Genomic DNA, 24,159 nt, shown 5'->3' with positions numbered 1-24,159 from the left:
CAAGGGCTGGAGGAACGGTAGATGTCTCTCAATGTTACAGCCCCATAACAACCGATGAATCAGACACGATTATTTACAGACCACCGTCATATAGCTGGAATATTGCTGAGTGTGGCTAACGGCAAGCATGGGTTGCTGAAGACCTATTCTACCCCGGATCTTCACAGGTTGTTCATCTATTTGTATCATCACTGATGATGTTGCTCTTACTTCAGAGTGTCCCATTCCTGGGCTGGATACCTTCCTCCCTGATCTTCCTAATGCTGTGGCATGTCACGTGTCTGACATCTGTACCGCCATCGACTGCTGCATCACTATCGACTTCCTGTCACGTTCCTTCAACATCTTCCTGACAGTGGACATGTGCACCTATCAACTGACGGTGGGCGTGGAGAACTTTGTCTACAAGCGAATGTTGTTTAACTACACATGGGGTAAGAATGCTGAATACACGGGTTTGAATCTCAATAATTGGTCCATCCTTTTGGTAGCTCTTGCCGCAATACTGTTCCAGTAATGCTAATTATAGGAAAATATATGAATATAATAATACTCTGTCTATCTTTGACAGTGACCTAGTATTCAAAATGTTTCATTCGGCACTTGTAAATTTAACCAGTCAAATGCAAGATGTGAGAATGTCATAGATTGTAGTTCATATCTCATTGTGTCTGACATAAAAATAGTTTTAAGAAAGGTGTATGGAAATTACTCACATCTTAAATTCTCTTTCCAAAAATATTAACCTACAGGCCTCAAAGTATCGACTAAAATGGTCGCCAATTCGACCTCAATTTTAATTTGTCTACTGTCTAAAATTCAGAGCTAGCCAAATGACTACATTGAAAAATATCTTGTGGCGACTAAATTCTATTGCTTCACACTTGAATACACAAAAATAAATAACAGCTGATTGTGGAAAACATGTCTGCTAATAATTGTACTCACGTATAATACCTCCTATAGTCGATAATGAACAGAAAAACATAAATATTAATGTAATTTGTATTTTATTTCAGTTGATAGTGCTTATTGGATAAGCAAAGTATACCTAAATAATCTAGTAACATAAATTGCATTATTGTTTGAGTCACAAATAACAAAAATCAAGTACAGTTTCCACTAATATACAATTCCAACACTAGTGCTATTATAATAGTTATTTGATGAAAGATAATTTCAAATGCTTTTGGCTATATACAATATTGGCTTGACTTCTTGATTTTACCACTGGCTACCTGGAAAAAAATACTTGTAGCCATATGGCTACTTGGTAAAAATTTAAACTTTGTGGCCTGACCTGACTGTAACTTGAACAATCATTGATGTATAACACCAGGAATAAATGTTGCGGCAGAACCCCCATTACCTATACTACTCCAGGAATAAACGTTTCATATAGGAGTCTGGCAACTAGCTGCTCAATAGAAATTCTGATTTCATTTCATAGGAGGTTTATGATTATTGCAATCTCATTAAAATCAGGTCTTAGTTCTCGCTACCACAAAAGAAAGATCTGAGGACATGCCATTAGGGGTCACGTTAGAACGCCTTTCATCAGACCAATCAGAGCGTCGCTTACCAGATCGGAATGTGATTTCTAAACACGGGGTATTCCAAACGATAGTTACGGGCTTTACGACTGAATCCATACAATCTAGACCATCTATTAGCCATTCCAGAATGTTCTTTTGTTTCGTATTTTTTATCGAGAATTTGTTTCGAAGTGTAGTCGCCAATTTGAAATTAGTGCCGTAAAGCACTAGAAAGCTGCCTTCCGATTGGCTAATGTCGACGTCTTGTCAGTCATTCTATTGATCGGTCAAAGTTCGTGCAAGGTCGTTCTGACGTGACCCATAATGGGATGTCCTCAGATCTTTGTTTAGCGGAAGCGAGAACTAAGACCTAATTTTTATGAGATTGATGGTGGTTTCTGCCCTTGATAGTTCCACATGGGCTCCATCCGCTTTATAGGCCCGTGAAGACGCCGGGGTAGAATAGGTCTTCAGCAACCCATACTTGCCGTAAAAGGCGACTATGCTTGTCGTAAAAGGCGACTAACGGGATCGGGTGGTCAGGTTCGCTGACTTGGTTGATGCATGTCATCAATCCCAATTGGGTGGATGGATGCTCATGATATCAATCACTTGATTGTCTGGTCCAGACTTGATTATTTACAGACCGCTGTCATATAGCTGGAATGTTGAGGAATGCGGCGTTAAACAACAAACCAACCAACCAACCAACTAGAATTGACCTCGTATGTTCTGGGAAATTTGACCGTCAGAATCAGGGGAACTTTTTTAGGATATAAGCATTTCTGCATTACCAGTTTCAGAGGAATATGCATTAAAACTGTCCCTTAAGTATGTGATGAGGATAAAGCTCTTCTTTATTTTCGTGTTTACAGGTACACCAGATCACTTTTACATCAAGGGAGTCTTCAGAATCGAGTAAGTCGGGGCATAATTTACTTGTTTATTTTAATAATTATTAATTTGATTTTCAAAACTCCCTAGTTTTACAATGTCACAGACACACGCAGAAATGCTATGCTGACAATAAATGATTCTGTTCTCCAGCTACACGATCAACAAGCTGCCAGCTGAGCGTAAACTCGAGGTGTCCGCTACTGCCAGTGTCTGTCTGAAGGAGAGCGACTGCCTCTTCACACAGCAGCTCCTCAACAAGGCCAGAATTCCGCAGCCTCTGTGTGACTGGAAGGGCATGCTGCAGGCGAGGAGTGAGTCGTCCACATTTGTCTGTCATGAATGTTTGTGTGTGAGTGGGTTTAATTGTGTTTTAGTTGGTTGGGCTGTAGACTTGGTGAGGTGAGGTGAAATTGGGTTAAACGTCGCAAGATTATTGCACTTATATAGCAACGTGCATGCATGTGTATGTGTGGCTGCTTGTACTAGTCCGGACTGATGCCAACTTATAGTGCTAGCTCACTGAGATACCATGCCGCAGTTTAACATGAATACCTCACTCAGACACAGTATACTGACCAGTCCTTGTTTTAGCCCCTTAATGCCGAGTGCCAGACAGGGTTACACCAAGTACCATCTTTTAACGTCTTTTGGTATGACGCGGCCGGGGATCGAACCCCAAACCTTCCGCTCTCCGGGCGGATGCTCTACCTCTAGACCCTGGAGGCGGTGTAGACAATGGGTATGATGCTGGCAGATCAAGGACCAAGATTTAAGCCCATAACCTGCCAATAATAGCACAGCCATTGGGATGCAACTGTCTCCGGTGCCTTAGAAAAATTTTTCTCCCCGATAAAGAGAAAGTCATGAGGGTGTTAACTGACTACAAAAGTCCAGTTTCCACCCTTGCCGAACTACACTTGAATTTTGTGACTCGATCATAGTGTCACCAGTGGCTATTACGAGTTACGTCCCTTCTATGTCCCAGATTCCACCTCTCATGTCACTTGCATATGCTTCAAACAAAATGGCAGAGCCCAGTCGGGACGATCGGATCAAAAATCAAGATATATATCGTATTAAAACGTGTCTTGCTTCGTGAAGTGCATCAGATCATTTGAGCACCTTGATTAAAAACATGAAAAGACTTGGAAAGTATCTGTCGACACCCTGTATTGCTTTGCAAATCCTGCAGTCGATCAAAATTTGCACGTTGAAATCCATGTTGTTTACGAACCGGATGTCAAGTTTGTTGCATGATTTTGATTGGACTACGCAGAACTCAGCAATTTCAGTCTAGTTCGGCAAGGGTGCAAACTGCACTTTTACAGACAGTTAATTCCCTTGCCACGGTAAGATAAGAGAAAGTATTCTTAACAGCATAATTGCCGTTGTTTTAAGGTTTCATAGCATGCAAGAATGTAATGAAACACGTCTGATAAATTTCTTAACGTTTTTTGAAAGGATTGTTCATTTTTTATTGTGGGTTTAAGGGGTGTAAAAGTCCCCTAACATGACTCGTCCTTCAATGAAAGGAGGGCTCTGTGTTCCAGAGTTTTCACTGTCGTCGTGGTCAGTGGGTAAAGGCCTGTCCTCGGCTGTGTCGTCGCTGACCGACAGCCTGGTGTCCCAGCTCCTGGATGACCTGGGCGTGTCCCAGTACTTCCTGGCCTCGTCATGCGACCAGGGGGCCAGTCCTTACTCTCCATCCAACATCCACAACTGGAACAAGGGTAAGATTGGTCATTTGTCAATGATGTATTTTCATCTCAAGAGTTTTAACAGTCCTCATAATGAAGCAGAACGAGGATGGAGTATTTCTAATCGAGAACCTAAAATTATAGATTGGGTAGGTCCAAATTTCTCATTTCCACAATAACTATTAATCAAATAATGTCAACAATATCTTTATTATTAAGATGTTGTTGAATATTTCATTTTGGATTTATAGTTAACCCATAACTGTAACCATTAATTATTAAAGTTTCTGGTGTCCCCTCTGTGGTATGGCTGGAATATTGGTAAAAGCAGCATAAAACCATACTCACTCACTTACTTATCATTAAAGACACCATGACTACAAAAATGTTCATGCTGGTCATATTGGTATACTGACTGAAATTAAGGTTCTAAAATATAGTATATGTAACAAATAGGGCTGGGACGGGTAACTCGGGTGCCCGGGTCGGGTTGGTACTGAGTAGGACCTGGGTACCCACAGGACTACCCGGACCCGTGGTTAGTCACGTGATATATTTTATAATGACAAAAATTATCTAGAACTATGGTTACACTACAAGTCACTAATGTTCACATTTCTTTCTAACTATGCACCCATTCCTTCTGATTTTTTATATGGTTGAATAAAGATATAACTTAATTCAACTTCATTGTATGAATGAACAGATTGTTTAATACCTGTATGTAAATACGTTTTGCCAGGGCTATGCTAAAAATGTTCCCAATCAGACATTTTGAGACATCTCCTGAGACCCACAGAGGGTACCTGGGTAGGGTCGGGTAAAAGGGGGGTGGGTACCCGGGTAGTAAATTTGGACTCGTCCCAGCCCTAGTAACAAACATGAAAGTAGTTTTTATACATATAGATACAATTCTGTGATTGCCATATTCTTGGCTCATCTGAACAGTACAGTCACATACAATAAATCATTTACATCTTCCATAATATACCAACAAAAAAAATTAATAAAAATTGAAAAGATAAGGCTTAAAAAATAAAAGAATCGGTTCCCAGGCATGGCTTTTGAAAATATAGTGCAGGCGGGCAGTGCTTATTTTTTATTTTCTGGTTGTTGTTCCAAATAAACAGTTGTGTACAATCAACCTGTGAAAGGTCCTCCCTAAATATATTCCTTGATGAGTAAAATACTGAAATACAGTATTTGACTACAGTTGTTCTTGGAATATTTAAGGATTTGGTTTGTTTTTAAAAAAAAATGAAACATGACGCAAACTTTATGATGCTGGCGGTGCCTGAGAAACAAGACTTTTTTGTTTTTTTAGCCTAATTATATCCAGTTAATAATCATATTATTGATAAATATAACACAGTTTAGGGCATGATGGGGCTGTGAGATTGCCTTAAGATTATAGAATTTATTCTGTGGTAAGCCCTGGTTTCTGGTGTCCCCACCGTTATAGTGCTGGAATATTGTCTTCCTTCCTTCACTGAGGGCAGTGCTGTAGTGTTAATGTTTCATGCTAATACCATTAAGAGGAGCTTCAATCTCATTAAATCAGATCTTAGTTTTCGCTACCGCTAAACAAAGATCTGAGGACATCCCATTACAGGTCATGTTAGAATGACCTTTCGCGAATTTTGTCCGACCAATGAAATGACTGACAAGTAATCAACATTTGCCAATCAGAAGGCAGCTTTCTCGAGCTTTACGACACTAGTTTCAAACTGGCGACAACGCTTCCAAACATATTTTGACGTATTCTCGATTAAAAGTTTTAAAACTGATAAGAAGAACATTCTGGAATGACTTATAGATGGTCTAGATTTTATGGATATAATCATAAAACCCGTAACTGTCGTTTAGGAATACCCCGTGTTAAATATATCGTGGTTGCATGGTTAGAAAGCACATTCCGACTGTCACTTTCATGATTTGGTAAGCGACGCTCTGATTGGTTGGATGAAAGGTCGTTCTGGCGTGACCCGTAATGGGATGTCCTCAGATCTTTGTTTAGCAATAGCGAGAACTAAGATCTGATTTTAATGGGGTGGAGGAGCTTTGAAATTCTTGATCACTCTGTCAATGTTATCCCAGCATGCAGCAGCCTGACAGTCCCCACCCTGCCGAACTCTGTGAAGTGCCACCTGGCAGCCAGCTGTTCGGCGTTGGACTGTTGTGTGAATGTCCCTCTTATAAAGAGAACCATCCAGGCCAAGTTTGATGTGGATATCTGTGCCCTGGAGATTACGATGAGCATCGAGAAATTGTCCTACAAGTTGTCCCTGTTGCAGTACACCTGGGGTGAGTCGATCAGTAGTTTTTGTGATGAAAATATGTGTACATTAATTTGATGTAAATTTACTTAAGTTGGTGGGGGGCAGTCGGGTAGCCTAGTGGTTAAAGCGTTTGCTTGACATGGCGAAGGGTTCAATTCCTGACATGGGTACATTGTGTGAAGCCCATTTCTGGTGTCCCCCGCCATGATATTGCTGGAATATTGCTAAAAGCGGCACACTCACTCACTTAAATTGGTCTATGTGTGCGTATATGTACTTGTGCGTAGACCTGTGAAGATTCCGGGGTAGAATAGGTCTTCAGCAATCCATACTTGCCGTAAAAGGCATCTATGCTTGTCGTAAAAGGCGACTAACGGGATCGGGTGGTCAGGCCCACTGACTTGGTTGATGCATGTCATCGATCTCAATTGCATGGATTGTCTGGTCCAGACTTGATTATTTTACAGACCGCCATCATGTAGCTGGAATATTGCTGAGTGCGGCGTTAAACAACAAACAAACAAACAAACAAACAAACAAAACTTGTGCATCAAATATTATAAATATTTTTTATTGTTCATTTTTACGAAGAGATTTGATTGAGAACTTCTTTTAGAAATATCCATGTCATTTTGGGAATTACCCTGAGCCGAGTGCATGTTTAACACTGGAGCATTACCCTATTGTCATTTGTCTCAATGTAATATTGTACTTCTCAGGTGTTGCTGGGGACTTTATTCTCGGATCAATGACAAGAATTAGGTGAGTACGATTCAATTATTTGTGCTGAGCAGTTATATGAATTACGTACACTCACTCTGCGAACTGAACGGATTAACCCTTGACTCCTGAAAATGAAAAAAGAATTGTTGGATTCATTGCCTATAAATCGCCATTGTAAATCACAACAACTCATGGAAAGTCCTGTATTGTCTGATCAGTTTAAGGGAGGTGTAAAGTGTTCGTGTTTCAAAGAAATTCATAACTCTCTTTTACGTATAGGATATTTACCACTACATCCTCCATTGTGTGTTGGGGCGGTCGGGTAGCCTGGTGGTTAAAGCGTTCGCTCGTCACGTCCTGACATGGGTACAATATGTGAAGCCCATTTCTGGTGTCCCCGGCCGTGATATTGCTGGAATATTGCTAAAAGCGGCGTAAAACCATACTCTTTCACTCACTCCATTGTGTATTTGGTTTTAAATGAATTGCAAGCAATTCCATAGCATTTGATTGGCTAACCAAGCAATATTTTTTGCGTTTATATTTCCATAAACCCCCCCAGAATTAAGCCATGCCACATTAGAAACAACTGTTTCTTGATTGGCTGATAATAGTATGGGCAGGGCAGATAATTGCGCTGATCGATGTCACTGATTTCGTACTGTTATCTACAGTTTAGAGTATGTTGATTTTTAAGCCTGGAAAGTCATTATTGTTGACTATATTTATTTATAAGAATTGACCTCAATATTTTTTGTGTTTATTGAGACATAAAACTTTAAAAAATGGCACGCACACGGATTTACAGTTTGCACACCAGTTTTTACATTTATACCTCCATAAACGCCAAAAATATTGAAGTAAATTCTTCAAGAATTAATGGAATTAGAAGGATTTCTGGTATCAGTTCACAATTGTTGTCACCATTAATTACTGTCTTTTAATTATATTGACGTGATTAAGGTAGAACGCTTTTATGTAACATGTTGCTTGTTTTTTTAGCTACAAGATCGACCATGTTGCCGCCTCCAAGAAGCTGGTGGTTGACCTGAGCATCAAGGTGTGTTTTGAAGACAACTCCTGTCTGCTGGAGGTGCCCGTCTTCTCCCAGTCTGAGATCGTGTACGCCCCTTGTGACCCAAGTCTGCCTGTCCCCTTCAAAGGTAAGCTGGGACCCTGGTACCACAATACAAAATGTCAAAATTCTCTTCCAATGAGTGAATCAGTGAGTTGTGTTTAACGCCACTTTTAACAGTATTCCAGTCCTGTCATGGCGTGTCAGCTTAATGTGTGAGGAAAGCCCCAAGTGATGCAGGTCTCAGACGTTTACCACTTCGGTGAAACCCACGAGCACGGGTATGGTGCTGACAAACCTAGAAACATAATCGGGGCGAATCGGGATTCGAATTGCGGCACCTTAGACGACTGGGCCACCCTAGCCCCTCTGTCAAATGAGATACAGGATACCGGATTCGACGTAATAAGCGCCCAGGGCGCTCTCAAAATTAGAAGTAAATCTCTTATTAGAATATTATTTTGGTGAAAAAATACCATGGCTGAATGAATACCGTATTCGACATAATAAGCGCCCAGGGCGCTCTCAAAATTAGAAATAGGGGGCACTTATTGGAATATTATTTTGGTGAAAAAAACACAGAGTTGAAAGATAAATTTCGTGGTTTATGCTGACAGCCTGAAATATGTATGTACGACATATATTTTTCTACAATTTAATTGCCCATAATTAAGGGTGCATATAACACACGTGTGCGTATTGTACGCGAATAAATAAGTCTTGTGAACATTGATCATTCGGATCGATCGGGGTGCTAATTGGGATTGTTCACTTGCCAATATATTAGCAAAAACCGCCGTGGGCGCTTATTAGAGCGGGGCGCTTATTAAGTGGAATACGGTAATTGGAACGCTAAATATCATACAGTGACTTACAAGCATTTTCTTAAGAAACATGGAACATGTATGCCATCAAAGGTAGCAGTCAAATCTTATTCATTCGTATGTTTCCCATTGCCAACAAATAACTGATGTTTTGTCTTGTATTACTTACTTATAAAGAGTTTGAATAATATTAGATATGTCATGTTTTGAATAACGAAATAATCATACTGTTTGTATAATATATCCGAAATCTTTGCATTTTTACAGAGCTTTATTTGAACGTGGCACAAACCTATATAAACTCACTCATCACACATAGGTCCATGTATAATGTTGATGGACATCTTCTTGCAGGTGTGTCATTCGACTTTTGGAAGTCGGAACCTTGTACCAGACCAGCTGCTCCTGCAGGTAGGTGGCGCCTTTTAATATTGGTCATTTACATGGGGTCCGCCTCCGTGGTCTAGTGGTAGAGCGTCTGCCCGGAGAGCGGAAGGTCCGGATTTCGATCCCGGCCGCGTCATACCAAAAGACGTTTAAAGATGGTACTTGTTGTTACCCTGTCTGGTGCTCTGCATTAAGGGGCTAAAACAAGGACTGGTCAGCTCAGAGTCAGTATACTGTGTCTGAGTGGGGTATTCAAGTTAAACTGCGACATGGTATCTCAGTGTGCTAGCACTATAAATCGGCATCAGTCCGGACTAGTACTTGCTCAAAAAATTATCTGGAGCTCTGTTGCAGCTGCTCTATACAGTAGACAAAGGAGGCGGTCTGGGCTTTGGGAAAAGGGATGTGTCAGAATTGAAAAAATGTCAAACATACAAACATCAGACCCAGTGTTTTTAACCATGAAACCAAAAAACGTTCCAAGTTGAAATAAGTTTTCAGTTTCCTGTACATCAGGCAATGATATATATGGTGAGTGTTGCTTGGTTCTTTGGTACGTTTAATAACAGTCGAAACAAGTCTGGTCTGGTTCACAAAGTCAATTCACATGGCTCAAAATCTGGTTCACTTGCATCAGGATCAACACATGTGTCCACTTGGTGGCTGACACCTTGGATATATAAAAAGTGGAATTTCAAAAAAACTGGATTTAGATTGGGTTAATACTAAAACAATGGCCCAGGTAAAATATCTCCAAACACATAAACAGATATCACTGTATAACAGTGAGATTCACTAGTGTACAGTTGCACATATAGAAAGATAAAGCTGAAACATGTAAAAGAAGAATTCACGTCGTGTAATTATTTTGTGAATCTCTCCACGTGTATTTTGAACAGCAGCATACACTTGTCTTGCAGGCTGCAGTGTCAACCTGCCTGCATCCATCGCCAATACCTGCCAGCTGACGGACAACTGCATGGGTGTGACCTGTTGCGTGGACATCGACCTCAAGTACCTCGGCATCTACTCCGTTTCAGCTGGCATCATGGCCGACCACTGCAGTGACCAGCTCCGCTACCATATAGAGAATAAACAGTACACCAAGAACCTCAATGCTATTACATACGGTAGGTTAAACGTTTCAGTCCATCATTATTGCCTTATTATAGGTTTGAACAAAGAAGTCTATGATGTACCCACATTGTTTAATACGCTGAAGTTAACGGTGCAGACTTATGTCACTGAGTTGTTTCAGGATAGGGTGGGGCGATACACCAACGGTGCGATCCGGTTCATATCACGACATATTCCTCACGATCAGATGCGTATCACGATACTTGCATGTGTTCATATTTGTGGTGCGTAAGCCATCTGTTTCGTAGACAAGATGGATCCTGATCGCATCAGAATACATTGCTCATGATCCGATACGTATCACAATACTTGCATGTGTTCATATTTGTGGTGCGTAAGCTATCTGTTTCATAGACAAGATGGATCCTGATCGCATCAGAATACATTGCTCATGATCCGATACGTATCACAATACTTGCATGTGTTCATATTTGTGGTGCGTAAGCCATCTGTTTCGTAGACAAGATGGATCCTAATCGCATCAGAATACATTGCTCATGATCCGATACGTATCACAATACTTGCATGTGTTCATATTTGTGGTGCGTAAGCCATCTGTTTCGTAGACAAGATGGATCCTGATCGCATCAGAATACATTGCTCATGATCCGATACGTATCACAATACTTGCATGTGTTCATATTTGTGGTGCGTAAGCCATCTGTTTTGTAGACAAGATGGATCCTGATCGCATCAGAATACATTGCTCATGATCCGATACGTATCACAATACTTGCATGTGTTCATATTTGTGGTGCGTAAGCCATCTGTTTCGTAGACAAGATGGATCCTGATCGTATCAGAACACATTGCTCATGATCCAATACGTATCACGATACTTGCATATGTTCATATTTGTGGTGCATGAGACATCTGTTTCGTAGACAAGATGGATCCAGATCGTATGACGACACATTCCTCACAATCAAATACGTATCATGATACTTGTATATGTTCATATTTGTGGTGCGTAAGACATCTGTTTCGTAGACAAGATAGACAAATACCTGGCACACTGACTTTACAGTTGGCAGTATCAAGTCTGGCGCAATGGATGAAAATATTTTCATTTTAACTATTTAGTAGTGTTTGCTACAGCTATTAAAGCAATCATTTGAGGTAAGCATCAATATTTTTTACTTAGTGTGTGACTGTGATTGATACTTGCATCGAGAAGTCAAAAATCGTGATCCACAGATACATTGGTGCATTGTCCCGCAACTATTCACGATCCACTCATCCTGGGTTTGATTTGCATATTTGTGAAGGGTTTGCGTGTTCATGTTGTCGTGCTCACTTTTCACCAAAAGACTGTTACTTCAAACCATCTTTATTAAAGTGACACACCTTGATTAAATAAATACTTACAATGCATCATTCAAATCTAACTCCGTGACACAGAGTAATAGAATTGATACAATCAGTTTAGGGGCGGTCGGGTAGCCTAGTGGTTAAACCGTTCGTTCGTCACGCAAAAGACCCGGGTTCGATTCCTGACAAGGGCACAATGTGTGAAGCCCATTTCTGGTGTCCCCTGCCGTAATATTGCTGGAATATTGCTAAAAGCGGCGTAAAAACCATACTCACTCACTCACTCACTCAAATCTAACTCGCTCACTCAACTTCTGCTCCCTCCCCACAGACAAGAACTTCACAGAACCAATCGGCAACGCCATCGCAATCAGCTACCTGGTCAGCAAGACGCCATCGTCTTACCAGCTGAGCCTCCATGTCAAGATCTGCGCCCTCAATGGTTATGAGTTGACTGACACTTGCTTCTACTACACGCTGATGGACAAGGTGACATTCCCGATGCCGTCCTGTGCACCCCTCAGCAGGAGAAAGAGAAGTGTGATTGCTATGTAAGTTTGAGATTTAGTATTATCTAGTTATAGAACACTTCCAGTGATCAGAAGCCTTAGAGATACCAGCAGCTTTCATTGTTCTGTCAGCCACTCAACCATCAACTCCTATCAGATGTCAAGGTTCCGATGTCACCATCATGTAAAGCTGTTCTCCAACTTTCTTTACTCAACCACTTTGTTTCCTCTACCACTTTATTTCCTCTACCACTTTCTCTACTCTACCACTTTGTTTACTCTTCCACTTTCTTTACTCTACCACTTTGTTTCCTCTTCCACTTTGTTTCCTCTACCACTTTCTTTAATCTTCCACTTTGTTTCCTCTACCACTTTCTCTACTCTACCACTTTGTTTACTCTACCACTTTCTCTACTCTACCACTTTGTTTCCTCTACCACTTTCTTTAATCTTCCACTTTGTTCCCTCTTCCACTTTCTTTACTCTACCACTTTGTTTCCTCTTCCACTTTGTTTCCTCTTCCACTTTGTTTCCTCTACCACTTTGTTTCCTCTACCACTTTCTCTACTCTTCCACTTTCTCTACTCTTCCACTTTCTTTACTCTACCACTTTGTTTCCTCTACCACTTTGTTTCCTCTACCACTTTGTTTCCTCTACCACTTTCTCTACTCTACCACTTTGTTTACTCTACCACTTTCTCTACTCTACCACTTTCTTTAATCTTCCACTTTGTTCCCTCTACCACTTTCTTTACTCTACCACTTTACGGGTTACGTCAGAACAACTTTTCGCGAACATTGACCGACAACTGAAATGACTAACAAGAAGTCGACAATTAGAAAGCAGCTTTCTTGAGCCTCACTGCACTCGTTTCAACCTGGCGACTTCCATTTCAGACTATGCTTGAAAATTATGCTGAACAAATGAACATTACGGAATGTCTAATGTAAAGATTGTATGACAGTGCTTCCCAGGTTCAGCGCAACACTTCCTCCGTTCAAATGTTTATCCCAGAGAAGCAAGAGATAGACGATAATTTTGATGGAATCAATTGTAGGGGTTGTAACTGTCTTTCGGAATACCCCGTTTTAACGTTTTCTAGGTTGCATGATTAGAAAACGCATTCCGACTGTCACTTTCAAGATCTGGTAAGCGACGCTTTGATTGGTCCAATGAATAAATTAGGTCATTCTGACGTGACCCATAATATGGGATGTCCTCAGATCTTTGTTCAGAGAATCGTTATTATGTTTTGACTTAATTATTACTTACCTTGCCACTACAGAACAGATTCCCGGGATCCCCGGGAGCTTCTCAACAAAGCCCTGGACAGGAATGCAACCAATGAGGACCTTTACGCCCTTTTCGATGAGCTGCAGCAACTCGAGGTAATCATCATCATCATCAGCAGCAGCAGCAGCAGCAGCATCACCATCATCACCATCATCAGCATCAACAACATCAGCATCATCATCATCATCATCATCATCCCCATACATAAAAGCGACAGTGTTTATTAGTGTTTGATATCATGGGGCTACCTTGATGTCCTTCACCCTGAACAAAAAAAGTTAGGGATCATGAATAAGTGAAGACTGAGCATACAATTTTTTATAAAAATATCCCCAAAATAATCCTGATCCCTAACTTTTTTTGTTCATTATAAATAATTCTATATATATAGTATGTATGTTGAATCATTGGGTGAAGGGTTTACCTAGTCTGTCATTATCATGCCATGCTGAAAAACCCGGGTTCGATTCCTAATGGGTACAATGTGTGAAGCCTATTTCGGGTCCCCCCCATCATGATGTGGCTGACTATTACTAAAGCTATGTAAAATCCTACACACTCATGATAGAGCCATATGTCTTATTTATCATTATTTGTGTGAAGTAATACTGGATTGAAAACTGGTATCATGAAACACAATGAGTACAAAATATCTTGCCTCAACAGAGGCAGCAATGACTTTTGATAATGATCAGCTACACAGATGACCTCAGCCTCTGATTATGCCGGCCCGTGAAGATCCGGGGTAGAATAGGTCTTCAGCAACCCATGCTTGCTGTAAAAGGCGACAATGCTTGTCGTAAGAGGCGACTCACAGGATCGGGTGGTCAGGCTCACTGACTTGGTTGATGCATGTCATCGATCCCAATTGGGTGGATCGATGCTCATGATATAAATCACTGGATTGTCTGGTCCAGTCTCTAATACAACCTTGATCTACAGGAAGCTGACACCTCCATGAACCTCCAGTACCAAGACACGGATGGTGCCGCCACCAACACCAAGACCGCGCTGAAAGAGATGGGTTCCTCTAACCCAGGCACTCTGCTGTACTCTGGGGAGGTTGCCAACGGCGATGTCACTGTCAACATGGAAGGAGGTAAAATCTTCATCTTCTTCCAGTATTAATTGTTTATTCTAAAACAAAAGACCCCCAGGTTCCCTTTTTACTAAAAGCCACATCTGATTAAATTGACATGTCCAAAGATGTAATCAATTTGTATCTCGCCAAACAGCTAGGGGCCAGTCAGGACGTTGGGGTAGAATTTAAGATCTGAAAGATGATTTGTTCCTTAATATATTTTGATTTAAGTTTAAAGGGCAGGTAATACAATACAACTTTGCAGATTTTAATTCTTTGGTGTTTTTGTAATTACAAATGCTTGACCAAAATTAAAAATGGAAGGTGTGTAAAACAGATGATAAAAAAAAAAAAAATCATCACCAAACAAAATTTCTGCCAGTGAGGGGATTCCCCTAACTGGGGTTAAAACGGGTACCCCGTGTTTGACACGATGGTCAATTTCAAGGAATCCTCAGTCTGCCTGCTTCTGCCTTGGATTATTTAATACATTTTTCTGTCAGCTCATCCATTTGATTACCATGTCCACAACTTATGTCACCTCAGTAACAACACTGAAGATGCCTTCAGTTGTTTCCTCAGACGACTAACCCCTGACAGGCATTTGTTGTGTGGAATAGGGCCGAGAGCAGAGGGTGTTTTATTACCCGAACAGGATGTTAATGATAAAATGCTAGTTACCAATTGTTAGTTGTTATTTTAATTATTCACAGTGTCAAGATAAAAGGTCGCTTCACACATTCAACAATGTATGCAATGTTTTGCTTTTTTTGTAGGATTAGCAGAAATAGCAGAAACAGTATATGTATAACGGCTAAGCTTCACAAGATAGATAAAAGCGACAAACATATCAGCCAATGAAAATAGTTGTCACCGCTGTGCCTTTAGGTTTAGGCCATGCCCCCAAATAGGTTTGGTTTTGAAGCCAATTACTGAGTGTGTGATTTTATCATTCACTTGGACATTTAAATACTTTCTACAAATATTATGAATGTTTCTCTGTCGGAAATTGACTAAATGTATCCGGGGAAAATGACATTCGGTCCAAAATCACAGTAATCTTTTTCGCCTTACTTGCCCTTTATGTAGCAAGTCAAAAGCAAATTATTTTACCAGCATCATCACTTCTTTTGATTTCCTTGATTTCCTTTAATTCTATCTATTATTCTGCTTGGCAAAAAATTGTCTGTTTAGATTTAGATTAACTGCTTCGATAACTAAAACATGAAACCAATAAAGATAATGAATAATGTTGTATTACAGGCGAGAAGATAATGCAGATTCTTGGCAATGCAAAGGACATAGCAGGTAGAGTAGGACAGGCCTTCACAGTAGGGAAAGGTCTCACTGGATCAGGGGTCAAGCTACTGGGTGCTAAACTGGCCAATATGACCATTGGTCAGGTCATTGCAATGTTTGACACGAAGAATATCGACCCTGAACAGGCCCTTCAGCTGACCAGAAAACTCAGAGACTTGGCACTAGCACTGGTAAGATTCAACAGTAATCAATTTTTAATAATCTTGTAAATGTACAAATAATATACCATTTAGGCTAATAAAAATAATAGTCTTGGTTCTCAGGCACCGCCCGCATCATCATAAGGTTTGCCGCACATTTCGTTTTTATTTCCATTTTTAAAACCAAAACCCAAAAGCCCTTAAATATTCCAACGGTAGTCAAATACTGTATTCCAGTATTTTACCCATCACTGAATACATTTATGTAGGGAGGCCCTTTCCCAGGTTGATTGTACACAATTGTTTATTGATTACACAACTGTTTATTAGTTACATACTAGTTTGAACAACCAAAAAAAAAGAAAAGGCACAGCCCGCCCGCGCTATATTTTCAAAAAACATTGCCTGAGAACCAATTCTTTTTTTTTTAAGCCTTAACAAGATAAGGAATACGCCGCTTAGTGTTTATAAGACTTGTTATCAATATATTTGCCAACCACTTGCCATTATTTCTTTATTATTGCAAACAATGAGCAGTTGTTTGATTGGTGTAAATTATTTTGGGTCATATTGGTAATGAATATTAACTTTTACTCTCACTGGTTCAACATGATGCTTGGATTTCAGTTGAACAATTGACTTGCCTTTGCATGTGTTTGTGACAGGTGCTATCGGAGTGGCAGGATATGCTCACCTCTTTGCAAACCTCATTCATTCATTCATTCATTCATTCATTCATTCATTTGAGCAATGTTTTATTGCAGTATTCGGAAATTCTGAATGCAATTATTAACGGTGAAGCGGGCGAAGCCTTCAAATCCTTTGACCTAACTCTCCAGGGCAGCTTCGGCTTCCCCAGGATCAGCGTCATGTTCTTTGAATATGAACAATTCTTCTTAGTTGGTGGTCTGGTGCCGATGACGTTTGGTAAGTTGTGAATATTTGCAGAAATTCTGTTGTTTATAAATCCCTGGGAAATAGTTCTGTTTTCCCACTTTGCACTCCCGAAATAAATTTACCATCAACTTATTTAGCGACATGCATGTGTGTGTGTTGAGGGGTGTGTGTGCTGGCTACCTGGTTGTGCTAGTCCGGACTTTAGCTGGTTTCATAGTGGTAGTCTACTTAACTGACGGGAGGCAAGGGTGGCCCAGTCGTCTAAGGCGCCGCGATTCGCTGTGCAGAGTTGCGTCCCTTGGGCACACCAGAAATCTATGATTGTGGGTTGGAATCCCGGTTCGCCCCGATTATGTTGTTAGGTTTGTCAGCACCATACCCGTGCTCGTGGATTTCACCGAAGTGGTAAACGTCTGAGACCTGCATCACTTCGGACTTTACTCCCACATTAGGCTGACACACCGTTTGTACTGAGTGCCAGGCAGGGTAACAACAAATACCATCTTTTAACGTCGTTAAGTATGACGTGGTCAGTGGATCGATCGACCTATTGCTCTCTCTTCCAAATGTGTAATGAGTAAGTGAGAATGGCTTTTCGCCGCCTTTATCAATATAATCCAGCCATATCATGGCAGGGGACACCAGAAATGGGCTTCACACATTTTATCCATTTGGGGAATCGAACCCAGGTTCTGGCGTGATGAGCAACACTTTAACCACTAGCCTACCCCATCACCCAAAATGTATACAATCATTTAATTAGTATTACATCCTTCCCTAGACCTTGCCATTATTTTGTCACTGTTTTGTTAAATTTAAAGAAACGGTCCTCCCCTAAGGTCAATACCAACAAGATTGATACTGTATAGACAAGTCTAATATGTTGACATATTATTCCATGTATGTTTGTATGTATGTATGTGTTTGTTGTTTACTGACGCACTCAGCAATACTCCAGCCATGTGACGACAGTCTGTCAATAATTGAGTCTGGACCAGACAGTCTAGGGATTCGCATCATGAGCATCCATCTTCGCAGTTGGGATATGAAAACATGATAGCATGCATCAACAATGTCAGTGAGTCTGATCACCCGATCCTGGAAGTTACCTCTTACAATGAGCAAGGGTTGCTGAAGAGGAATTCTAAACCAGAATCCCCACAGGACTTACAGGATTATGAAGTAACAGAAAAATATCAGAAATTCAATGGTAAACATGTTTGTTATTCACAGGATGGGGCGCTGGTGCTTCATATGGAATGGATATCGTTGTTGGTGCCAAGATTCTCGGCATGACAGCGTTTGGTACGGTCATCCCCTACGCTAATGCGCATGTGTACGGCGAGATCGGAATAGGGGCCGTCCTGTACGGTAAACTGCGACTTGATGGCTACATCATGACTGTTGCCTTTCCATCCACTGCTGAGATTGGCTTCTCTAAGTTCCCACTGGACCTAGCGTGAGTATCTAGCTTGCTTTGCATACATTTAAAAGTTTACCAGTCCCCACTGGCTGTCAGAGGAGCTGACCAAATAATAGAATGTGTGGCTGATAATCCTTGTCCTATGAGACAGACCTGGAATGTCATTGTCCAAGTGAGACACCTTTGGATGTCATTGTGAGACAGACCTAGAATGTCATTGTCCAAGTGAGACACCTTGGATGTCATTGTCCAAGTGTCACACCTTGGTTCTCATTGTCCAAGTGAGACACCTTGAATGACATTGTCCAAGTGAGACCCTTTGGGTGGCATTGTCCTGGTGAGACACCTTGGATGTCATTGTCCTTGTGAGACACCTTGGATGACATTGTCTAAGTGAGACACCTTGGATGACATTGTCCAAGTGAGACACCTTGGTTCTCATTGTCCAAGTGAGACACCTTGAATGACATTGTCCAAGTGAGACACTTTGGGTGGCATTGTCATAGTGAGACACCTTGGATGTCCTTGTCCTGGTGAGACACCTGGGATGACATTGTCCTAATGAGACACTTTGGATGACATTGTCCTAATGAGACACCTGGGATGACATTGTCCTAATGAGACACCTGGGATGACATTGTCCTTGTGAGACATCTTCAATGACATTGTCCTTGTGAGACACCTTAGATGACATTGTCCTGGTGAGACACCTTGGATGACATTGTCCTTGTGAGACACCTTGGATGTCATTGTCCAAGTGAGACACCATGGAAGACATTGTCCAAGTGAGACACCTTGGATGGCATTGTCCTTGTGAGACACCTTGGAGGTCATTGTCCAAGTGAGACACCATGGAAGACATTGTCCAAGTGAGACACCTTGGATGGCATTGTCCTGGTGAGACACCTTGGATGACATTGTCCTTGTGAGACACCTTGGATGTCATTGTCCTTGTGAGACACCATTGAAGACATTGTCCTTGTGAGACACCTTGGATGACATTGTCCTAATGAGACACCTGGGATGACATTGTCCTTATGAGACACCTAGGAAGACATTGTCCTTGTGAGACACCTTCAATGACATTGTCCTTGTGAGACACCTTGGATGACATTGTCCAAGTGAGACACCTTGGATGGCATTGTTGTGGTATGACACCTTGGATGACATTGTTGTGGTGAGACACCTTGGTTGGCATTGTCCTGGTGAGACACCTTGGATGTCATTGTCATTGTGAGACACCTTGGATGACATTGTCCTTGTGAGACACCTTGGATGTCATTGTCCTTGTGAGACACCATTGAAGACATTGTCCTTGTGAGACACCTTGGATGACATTGTCCTAATGAGACACCTGGGATGACATTGTCCTAATGAGACACCTGGGAAGACATTGTCCTAATGAGACACCTGGGGAGACACCTTCAATGACATTGTCCTTGTGAGACACCTTGGATGACATTGTCCTGGTGAAGCACCTTGGATGACATTGTCCAAGTGAGACACCTTGGATGGCATTGTTGTGGTATGACACCTTGGATGACATTGTTGTGGTGAGACACCTCAGATATCATTGTCCTTGTGTAACACCTTGGATGATATTGTCCTAGTGAGACTCACCTTGGATGACATTGTCCTAGCGATACGCACCCAAAAATGTTACTGACCCAGTGAGTCACACCAGAAGATGTCATTATCGTAGCAAGACGCACCTTGAGCCATTTCCTCCTTGAAGAAACCACTATCCTTCCTATAGCATTCTTCTGAATTACTAAATGATTCCTGGACAGAATCTACCATGAGAAAAAAATATCAGAATTGTTTTTTTCTACCCAAGTAAGAACATTCAGTGTTAGTACAATATACAATAATTACATTTCCATTGTGTTCATTGTAATTCCTGCATTCTGATTAGTTGAATTGGTCACATGTTATTGCATTCATTTTCCAATGAATGTAAAAACTAAAGCCACGCCCACCGAAGCAGACTACTTTAATTGCAAAGGAATGTCGGGGAATCCTAATATTACAGGCGAGGGAATTACCTTTCCGCTCCTGTGTACCGTCATGCACAGGACATTGATTGAAATTCATGCATATTCATTGTCCAAACTACCCTTTGAGACCGAAGGCCAAGAAGGATTGAAACGGCAAACATGCAGGCTACACGGATAGTTTGCACATTGGTTTTTCGATTCTAACCTCAATGAACCGAAAACAATCCACAGTCAATCCTTAAATGTATGATTCCGCTCTTTCAGCCTTACCATGGACCTGGAACTGACACCAATTGAACTGGTTCTCCGAGCTTTGGTTACCCTGGAAATAAAGATTCCATTCATCGGGCGAATCAAGAAGACATTGTTCTCAAAGAAACTGTGGCGATATGCCACGCCCACCATCAGAAAGAAGATGATTGATGTGGGGAAGAAAGAAAAGGATGAGTCTCCGCCCCAGTTCCTGCAATATGTGGACAAAACAGTATGTAAAACATTGTACTGATGGCCATCTTGACTTATAACTCTCAATAAGCACAAAAAGTCAATTTTTATAGATTAATGTGTCAACAATAACTTCACAGACTGCTTGTTTAATGATTAATGCAAAAACAAATGTAGACGATACAAAATCAGTAACATCTTTCAGCACAATGATGCAACAAAAGCCCTGCCCATTCTTTTATCAGCCAATCAGGGAACAGCAGTCCATTGTCAGGCGTGGCCTATTTTTTTCTCAGTTTATGGAAACATAAACGCTCAATAAATTCCTTGGTTAGCTAAGCAAATGAAAAGGAATCACAGGCAATTTATTTATTCCAGATTATTACCGTATTTTGACGTAATAAGCGCCCAGGGCGCTCTCAAAATTAGAAATACGGGGCTCTATTAGAATATTATTTTGGTGGAAAAAAAGCAGGGTTGAAAGATATATTTTCTGGTTTATGCTGACAGCCTGAAATGTTATATACGAGAGATACATTTTTCCAGAATTTAATTGCTCATAATTAAGGGTGCAAAAAACACACGAGTGCGTATTATACGCGAATGAATAAGTGTTGTGTACATTGATCAATTGGAAGGGGTGCTAATTGGGATTGTTCACTAGCCAATATATTAGCAAATATCGCAGTGGGTGCTTATTAGAGCGGGGCTCTTATTACATCGAATACGATATCATTAATTGTTGTATAACAGCATCACAAACCCTTGACTTGTTGTTCCAGGGCAACTCCCGCTCCAAGCGAGCCGCCAGTACGACCCAGTGTTCCGTGCGGCAGCTGCCCGAGCGAGACTACACTCAGCCGGCTATAGAGATAGCTGTGCAGGCTCAGGACGACCGAAGTCAGGTGGAACTCTTCCTGGACGCAGGAACCAAACCCGGTCTCAGCGATGTCCTCAAGAAGGCTGGACTCGGGGGCCCATCTACCATCATTACACAGGTGAAGTGATACTTAAAATAGAGGTGAGGTGAGGTGAAATTGGGTTTAACGTCGCGTCCAAGATTATTGCACTTATATAGCGACGTGCATGCACGTGTGTGTGTGTGGCTGCTTGTACTAGTCCGGACTGATGCCGATTTATAGTGCTAGCCCACTGGGATACCATGCCGCAGTTTAACATGAATACCCCACTCAGACACAGTATACTGACTCCGAGCCGACCAGTCCTTGTTTTAGCCCCTTAATGCCGAGCGCCAGACAGGGTAACAACAAGTACCATCTTTTAGCGTCTTTTGGTATGACGCGGCCTGGGATCGAACCCCGGACCTTCCGCTCTCCGGGCAGACGCTATACCACTAGACCACGGAGGCAGTCTGAAAATAGAGATTTTTACACGATTATGTGTGTCATACTGATTTTACGTTTATATGAGCAAAAGAAAGGGTAATACATGAGTTCTTCAGTATGACCTAGAAAACCACAATTTGTCGAATGACGTCAACAGTCTTCAACGATGACGTCATTTCTGGTGTGATGTCATTCCTACCTTACGTCACAATAAGATTTGAATGACGTCAACAATGCCGTCCAGATGACGAACACAATAACATGGTGCGCGAGAAGTGATATTTGCACTACTGCACATAAGATTTTTATGAACTCGGATATTTCTAACCCTATAGGTAATAAATACACGTTATGAAATAGTGTATTATAAAGGGCCAACTGTTGCATATTACTGTTATATTAGTTCTGAAGTTTGGCAGAGAATAAAAACATGTGTCATGTGACTTTTGTGACTCATGATACATGAGCGGGGTGGTCTGATGCATCTCAATTTTCTGTGAAGAGTTATGTACCTTAGTTATGCCAGGTTCCAGTGACCGTGGGTTGAATCCAAGGATTCTCCACAAATACCATTATTGGATGTGCTCTTAGGTTTCATCAAAGTGGTAAGCGTCTATGTCTTTCATGAGGACACCTTTGTCACGATATGGCTGAAATATTGCCGATGTGACTATAAATATTCACTCACTCACTCATGCTGACACCTGATGATATTCCTGAAATAATGTTCAAGGCAGCGTTAAAATTTGTGTGAAATAATTTTGAAATATAACATAATTGTGGTGATGTGTCATACCCTGTTTGATCTATTTCCCAGAGATTCTCTAAACATGGAGTCCCGATGTATTTCACCGTTTTTGGCGAGAACAGCGCGGGTGTGAGGTCAGAGGTGACATGTAACATTCCGACATATGACGTGACACTTCCCGGTGGTCGACTGACAGCCGACTTCAAATCTACCAGCAGTCCATCAGAACTTCGAGCTTCCGTCGTGGTGTATGAAGATTCGGATCTCACAGTATCCAATGTCGGCGTCGGTCTGGGCCGAGGAATCTATGGAGATGAGGTCATTGCGTTCAACGCCATCGATCTTAAGACGAGGAACAACAAAGCTTATGATGGTAAGTAAACAAGAAAAGTGGATACTTCTTAATTGTTTTGCTGGCCATAACGTTAGGCACCACCCCATGGTGTTGTGGATAGAGCATCTGCCAGAGAATGGAAGTTGGTGGTCCGAGTGAGTGGGTATGGTTTTACACCGCTTTTAGCAATATTCCAGCAATATCACGACGAGGGACACCAGAAATGGGCTTCACACATTGTGCCCATGTCGGGAATCGAACGCTTTAACCACTAGGCTACCCGACCGCCCCGTCAGTGGTTCGATCCCCTAGCAGCAAATAAAAGACAGTTAATGATAACACTTGTTGTTACCCTGCCTGGCACTTGTTTGATCGAAGTTATTTTACTGTATCCATGGTAATCTGTGGCATGGTATCTCGATGGCACTATAAAATCAGCATATGGCAGACTAGTACAAGGACAAATTCACTTATGCCACATCATGCAAAAGACGTTGATAGATGGAACATTATTTTTCCCAGCCCATCTTCCCCAGGCAAGGGAGTTAACTGAATGTAAAAGTCCAGTTTCCACCCTTGCGGAACGAGACTGGAATTTCTGGGCTCGGTCGTAGCACCACCAGTAGCTATTACAAGTTATGCCCCTTGACCAATCAGATTCCACCGCTCATATAACTTGCACTTCAAGACCTGTAGGATCAGGTGGTCAGGCTCACTGACTTGGTTGATGTATGTCATCGATCCCAATGGCATGGATCGAT

General features: G+C 41.4%; 1 protein-coding gene across 1 annotated transcript in view; it reads left to right on the top strand.

Annotated features, from left to right (window-relative positions):
* LOC124111176 overlaps window positions 1-24,159 on the top strand; it is a 187,156-nt gene that overhangs the window by 93,646 nt on the left and 69,351 nt on the right. The window contains exons 66-83 of the mRNA XM_048394836.1: window positions 216-434; window positions 2,411-2,453; window positions 2,583-2,743; window positions 3,983-4,162; window positions 6,227-6,433; window positions 7,128-7,170; window positions 8,134-8,294; window positions 9,385-9,441; window positions 10,338-10,547; window positions 12,197-12,416; window positions 13,661-13,763; window positions 14,611-14,767; window positions 16,013-16,239; window positions 16,974-17,136; window positions 18,340-18,565; window positions 20,791-21,010; window positions 21,753-21,968; window positions 23,134-23,437. Coding sequence (XP_048250793.1) covers window positions 216-434; window positions 2,411-2,453; window positions 2,583-2,743; window positions 3,983-4,162; window positions 6,227-6,433; window positions 7,128-7,170; window positions 8,134-8,294; window positions 9,385-9,441; window positions 10,338-10,547; window positions 12,197-12,416; window positions 13,661-13,763; window positions 14,611-14,767; window positions 16,013-16,239; window positions 16,974-17,136; window positions 18,340-18,565; window positions 20,791-21,010; window positions 21,753-21,968; window positions 23,134-23,437 — 3,117 coding nt within the window. The remainder of the gene's footprint in view (window positions 1-215; window positions 435-2,410; window positions 2,454-2,582; window positions 2,744-3,982; window positions 4,163-6,226; window positions 6,434-7,127; window positions 7,171-8,133; window positions 8,295-9,384; window positions 9,442-10,337; window positions 10,548-12,196; window positions 12,417-13,660; window positions 13,764-14,610; window positions 14,768-16,012; window positions 16,240-16,973; window positions 17,137-18,339; window positions 18,566-20,790; window positions 21,011-21,752; window positions 21,969-23,133; window positions 23,438-24,159) is intronic.

This window comes from Haliotis rufescens, unplaced genomic scaffold (assembly GCF_023055435.1).
Source record: "Haliotis rufescens isolate VD_foot unplaced genomic scaffold, xgHalRufe1.0.p SCAF_13, whole genome shotgun sequence".
Classification (NCBI taxonomy): domain Eukaryota; kingdom Metazoa; phylum Mollusca; class Gastropoda; order Lepetellida; family Haliotidae; genus Haliotis; species Haliotis rufescens.
Note: the sequence above shows the minus strand (reverse complement) of the source record. Positions and strands in the feature narration are given on the sequence as shown.